Below are 6,693 nucleotides of genomic sequence, written 5' to 3'. Positions count from 1 at the left end.
GTCTGTTCTTGGGCTGAGCACCTGAGAAAACAAGCACAGGGAGAACATGCAAACACCACACTGTGAAATGAAGGCATCGTGTTTGTTTTTATCAAATGTTTATTCCTAAACCTATAGCTGTGTGAAGAAGAAAGAATAATATTTCTGTCTGAAACGTGGTGTAAAAAACAAGCATAAATATGAATAGAGAGTGGAAATTCTTAAAACACTAAAAACAAATAATCAGAATGAGCTTTAATACCAAATTATGTTAAATTACTACCACGATGCATATAATGCATACAAAGAATTACAATTCAGTTTTATATATAAACAAACAATATATTAATATGACTGAAGAACTCAATAGTCCCAACATTTTCTAATATTAACATAATATTCACAATAAGTGTTGTTACAGCATAATGTACTAAACAATGCTGCAAATCAGAAAAGGCACCATAACAGGAGAGAATAAAATTCCCCCTTTAACATACAAGGCCCTATAATAGTCACAGGGTAAAATCATAAAAAGTTGTATCAAAAGAAGCCACTCCTTATGTGCTCAGTTAAATATAATCTAGCATATGACCTGTTCATCCCACATAAAAACATAGCTGATCAAATTCAAACTGTACCTCAGTTGTGCCATTTAGAAAGCATCCTGCAAAATATTTAATTTCATGGTTAACTGAAAAAAAATCACAAGGGGGAAAATGATTAATATTCAATACAAGCATACAAAAAAGAAGAAAATACTGCACTCCATTGAAACAGCAGTACAATCATATGTCACATAACAACTGAGTACACTCTGAAACAGATGTCTCTTAACACACAGTATATAGGAAAAAAACAAGTAAGAGCTCACTCTTATTATACTTCATATATTGTAAAACCTTACTTAGACTTAGACTTTAATGGTCCACAAGGGAAATTACTTTGTTGCACATAAAAGTAAACAACACAAAAAACACAAGAAAGATAAAACAAATGAGATCAAATTGAATAAAAATAAATAATGTAATCAAAAAATGTACAGAATTAGCATTAGGCTTACAAGTTGGCAAAAACATTGTCCAAGGTGTTGGCAATTTGACCAGTTGCATAGCAACAGCGGCATCGGGTCGAATGGCATCTCCTTGTACTTGAGGGAGGGATGTAAATTCAAATGGAGCATGTCCGCCCGTAGAGTCTGAATTCGGGCACAGATGTACTGAACGAGATCTCCAAAGCACTTCTCATAACACACTCCCTGTGGGTCCCATCAAGCGCACACAGTCCATCGATCCTGCTGCCGAAGACTTCACGATTCCGTTGAGGACAGATGGCACCACCGACACAAAGCTCCTTCTCTGCTCCTCCACCACCAACTCCAGCTTGGCATCCCCAGGACTTCTTCGGAGGTTTAGCAGGATTCTCAGGCTGGCCTCTAAAGCACTTTGGCCTCACTCCGGGCAGCTCAGGGGACATGGACAGCTGATAGCAGGAACAGCAGAACTCCACAGCCATAAAACAAAAATTCCAGAAAAAAACAAAAACAAAATAAAAACAGCACAAAAGACAAAAATGACCAAAAACCACTTTGGGTAGAAAAAAACAACAGGTCAGACAAAAAACAACCATTAACACACTAAGAATAACTCAAAAAGATTATTCTTCACAGATCCACCGGCGACATGCAGCCACTCTTTTAGGCACATTTTATGTTGTATTACTGTGTTTAATTTTTATATTAACTCGTCATGGCTCCATCAGGATAAGTAAACAACAGAACAGAACATCCCAGTTTTGGAGAAGTGATCCGGGCTTCAAAGACTGTGGTTCATCGTGTAAGAACATGACTGTGAAGGATGGACTCAGCAGCGTTATCCAGGAGAAGAACACTAGTTTAACGGTTATATTATGTCCAAATTTCATGTGTCTATTGATGCCTCCTGAGAACTTCATGAGTGATGACTGTCTTATTATGTGCACAACTAAAGGAGTGTTTCAACAACTGCAGCCATGGTTACACACCTATTTTTAGTTTTTTTTTTAATACTGTAAGCCAAGTAAGTTACTTGAAGTTGACTGTGTCAACAACATATTGTGTAATTAATTGATTATGTACTGGAAATGTGGTGACAAAGCATCAGTATTCTTTGCTTGTACTGGTAACAGGTAGGTACAGGGATGGGTAACATGTCAGTAAGCGATCACACAATCATACTGTGTTTGAGATATAAACAGGACAAAACAAAAAAATATCTTAAATATCGATTATTTTTTAAAATATTATTATTATTATTGATTAAATATCGATTATACTATTATGATATCTTCTTAAAATACTATAATTTACATTGTAAATTATAAATAAATCATGCTGCACATCACCTTTATGAGATTTTCCTTCCTAACTCAAGGTCATTTATATCATCAAGTGTGACATGTACAGTATCTCACAAAAGTGAGTACACCTCTCACATTTTTGTAAATATTTTAATATATCTTTTCACAGAACACTGAAGATATGACACTTTGATACAATGTAAAGTAGTGAGTGTCCATCTCATATAAGAGTGTAAATTTGTTGTCCTCTCAAATTAACTCTACAAATTAACTCTGCTGGCCAGAGACCAGTGGAGCAGGAGGACGCCTACAAACAGGTCAGGACTGGAGCTTGTATCGTCATCATAATGGACGCCAGTACCACCTTACACCTAGATGGCCAGGGATCGATTCCCTGCATCATCTGTGCTGCTGCTGCTGTTAACATCTGTTTGCATTTCTTTTTATGTCTCCAAGTTAATATGACAATATGATCAATATTTAAAATAATACAGTTCATAATCTATAAAGCATATAAGAAAAAAAATGTTTAATTTAATTTTATACATATAAATATATTTAAATATTTAAGTGGATGGGTCAAACTGCAGGAACATATTTTTCCTGCAGGGGTCAATATAATATCAATGATATATATATTTTTATTACTATTATTTATGTATTTGTTTTATTTTGAAGCTCCATGCTGTTGCTGCATTGGTGCAGTATTTCCAGTCTAATAATGCTGTGATGGCTTGGAATAATGGAATGATCATATTACAGTCCTGCCCTAAATAACTAAAGCTTCAGCAAAGTTCATTGTATTCAGCATTTGTCTAAAATAACAGAGAGAGCTGTAGTAGTATTATTGAATTGTATTGTTTGCACCAACAAATGTTTTTGTTATTTCGACAACCCTGTTTTAGTCAGTGGGTTAAGCTAAATAACAGAAACACAACAGAAACGCTACTTCTGATACAGGTAAGATCGGCGCTATCCCTCAGACGGCTCCGTTTCTCTTCTTCTTCTACGCCCGGCTTTCTTGGATGTTTTTGTTCCGGGGTCACACGCCAGCGCATCGGTGGTGGAGCATGCGCACACGCGTTATCCGATGAAAACTCCGATTCCAATCGCATTATCTGGGTGTCTCAATCGGACAATGAGAAGTCCGATTTTAATCGGAGTAACGTGTTTACATGCGCTTAAATTCTCCTGTTATAGTCCGATTAAGGCAATAATTCCGTTTTTTCACGTGCATGTAAACGCACTGAGTGTGAGACTCAGCCACAGTAATGGCTCACCTGAAATCAGCTCCAGTAAAGAAAACAAAACAAATGTCATCAAGTTAGTGGTGTTTTAATAATTCACCCTCCCACTTTCTACTTGTCTTTATGTTGCCTATATTAGTCAAGGTTCCTGGTCCATTCTGTCCAGCTACTATCTCTTGTCTGTCAGACACTACACTAGACACTATGGCTGGACTGTTGAATCAACTGCACAAGAGAGCACAGTGAACGTGGGTCACATATTATTTACTGCAAGGAAGACAATCACAGTGCTTTCAGATTTTCCCGAAATGAGGATTTTTATTTTTAAATATTTCCGAGCTCCATACATAATATATGTATCCGACCTGTTGAGTGATCCACACACAGACAGTGATGTTGGGTTTAGTCAGAGTCCTCATGTGTCCTCACAGCTTCTCTGTTTCCATGCTGGGGATTTAAACCTATAGGAATATTGTTATGTTAATTATGAACTTAGCACCTCTCTCACAGTGCAGACACATACAGAAACAAGGTTTTCACAGCTTCAAACCAATAAAATAGATATTATTAAGGAAGAATCCATGTTTTCATATTTGATGTAATCTCACCAGCAGTTCCTCTCTTCTTGTAAACGATCAACCCAGTGAATAACAAGGCCAGACCCACCAGCAGCCCTGCTGTCCCACCTGCCACCTTAATTCTGGTAGAACCAGTTCCCATTGGGCAGCTCATCAGTGGACATCACGTCTGATGTCACCTCCTTTCCGTCAATGAGCCACTTCAGTCGGATGTTTTTGGGATAAAAGTTGTACGCACTGCAGGAGATTATGCCTGGTTTATTGGAGCTCGCTGCTTTAACTGACTCCACCCTGACGGTCGGCTCAACTGGAGGGAAATAAAACCAAACTCTTTGGCAAATATAAACTTTAATTATTTGATTACGCACCAATACACATGAATTTTTGTCTGTGAAGGTTCTCAGTCATCCAGGTCATGGTAATCCAAAAAAGCGTTGAATAAGGTCAGCTGGACTTGTAGAATTTCTTGAAGACGTCTCGCCACTCATCCGAGTGGCTTCTTCAGTTCTGATAAACTAGTGGGAAATTGAGGTTAAAATAGGAATAAACTCTGTGGGTAACACCCACCCGAAACTTGCTTGACCAGAAACTGGGGTCACTAATTTCCATAATGGCTGGTACTTACCTGTTTTTGAATGGGGGGGAACTGTGTGCCTAGGCTAACTTACCGTATGAATAGAGCTCTAACGAGGCTTGTCCATGGGAGCCTGGAGGCTCAAGGTGTGAATGTTGTTGAAACTTCTTGGGGAAAGAAGTCAACACTGAATTATAAATAGTTGGTAAATTAAATCTCAGTCCACCTCCTCTGTTTAGAAAAGGTTTTTCAGTTTATTAGAACTGAAGACGCTACACGGATGAGTGGCGAAACGTCTTCAAAAAATTCTACAAGTCCAGCTGACCTTATTCAACACTTTTTTTGGACACATGAATTTTTGTATAAATACAGCACCATACTTACATTAGATAATTACAATATTAACTTTGACATTTTGACTGTTAATAGCTGCAGAAATACTCTTTGTGTCCATTAAAGCTGATACAAGTTTTAGGATAACAAAAGCTTTGAACATACGGCCAATCATAGTGAGTTCATGCTCACATCTGTACAGTATTTGTTTTCTCTCACTGATCGCCTAATGTGTTTTCACCATTAACAGACAGATATTTTAACCAAAAGCATCTGAAACTCACTGTTCACTACCTGCTCAGCACTTTCTAAACGCTGACAATTAACACGCAACTCAAATAAATGAGGGCAGAGAAGACAATCACATGATTGGGAAAAGAAACTAAAAAGTACAGTAAAAGACCAATACTTCCTCCAACACTGACTCCAGTTCCCGATAAAATTCAATAAGGTCCTTTTATGATGGACAGTCACATTGACCCACTGAAACTCTTCCTTTCTGCCTTCTCTGCTACTAGGGGCTACATAAACCTACATAAATATAACAATGTAACGTGCAGGCTGCTGTAATCTGAAGCCTTGTCAGGCTTTTAGCCGCGAGCAGCAGAATTACCTGATTTTGAAACGAAGTCAGTCATTAGTGAGAGGTGGTCTTTGCACTTTGCTTCATTCTCTTTTTCTTGTTCCATAAACCCTTTGTCTTTGTTGAGTACTTCCACTAATTTCTTCGCCTTCTCCGTGAAACCGATGTACTTTCCCACAGAGCTGTTAAACTGGCCCAGTAACACCTTATCAATGAATAGTTGTTTGAGGTAAAGGTAATCAGTGTATGAAGTGAACTGGCAGCGCATCAAAACGTTTCCAAAGTAAGCATCTGCCGTCGAGTCAGAATGTAACAGGCGGATATATCAGTATCAGAGCTCGATGTGAAAGGGGTTATAGGCTACTGTACTTCCACTGTTTTCTTCATCACAAAAATGTACACTTCACACTTTAGTTTATAACGCGCCCCACTTAATTTTCAGTAACGGCTTGTTACATAGACATTGTAATTAGTTAGATTACCCGCTACTGAAAAAAAATAACGCCGACGATCATCCCAGTGATTAAAAAGGCCAGACCCACCAGCAGCCCTGCTGTCCCACCCGCCACCTTAATTTTCTCTGACGCAGCCAGCGGATCTGAAAACACATTGTTCACAAACGCTACATTAAAGTGAAGTTGAAGAGGTGAGGTTCCTAAATGTTTGCACTGTTCATTTGAACCCACGTGGATCTGTTCACACTGTCTCACCCCAGTCATAAAGCTTGGGCTCCATGAAGCTGGCGTGTTCCACCATACACGTTACTTTATCTCCAGTTCTGGGTGTAAATTCCAGGTGAGAGTGCATCTGGTACAGCCAGTTTCCATTGGACATTTTCTCTGAGAACGCTACAACAAAAGGCATCTCTTTCCCGTTTCTCAGCCACTTCACTCTGGCTAAGTAGAAACAAATTAGAAAAAAATTTAATTAGAAAATAATGTCAACAAAGTGAAAATATATCATCTAAAATAAGTTACTGTATAAGTACTGAGCCCCCTGTCCAGAGCCTACTACTGAGAAGCCACCACCATTATAATATGGCTTTGTGTAAAAAGGCAAATTGTT

At 38.3% G+C, this 6,693-nt stretch overlaps 1 protein-coding gene across 1 annotated transcript; it reads right to left on the bottom strand.

Annotated features, from left to right (window-relative positions):
* Positions 1-4,254: 4,254 nt before the first annotated feature.
* On the bottom strand, positions 4,255-6,158 carry LOC125016033 (DLA class II histocompatibility antigen, DR-1 beta chain-like). The gene is made up of 2 exons (XM_047598198.1): positions 5,659-6,158; positions 4,255-4,445 (listed from the first exon to the last, which is right to left on the bottom strand). The coding sequence occupies exons 1-2, from the start codon at positions 5,894-5,896 to the stop codon at positions 4,255-4,257; spliced, it is 429 nt and encodes a 142-aa protein (XP_047454154.1). The 5' UTR covers positions 5,897-6,158.
* Positions 6,159-6,693: the final 535 nt, after the last annotated feature.

This window comes from Mugil cephalus, chromosome 11, assembly GCF_022458985.1.
Source record: "Mugil cephalus isolate CIBA_MC_2020 chromosome 11, CIBA_Mcephalus_1.1, whole genome shotgun sequence".
Taxonomy (NCBI): domain Eukaryota; kingdom Metazoa; phylum Chordata; class Actinopteri; order Mugiliformes; family Mugilidae; genus Mugil; species Mugil cephalus.
The sequence above is the reverse complement of the archived record's forward strand: the minus strand, read 5'-3'. Positions and strand labels throughout refer to the sequence as shown.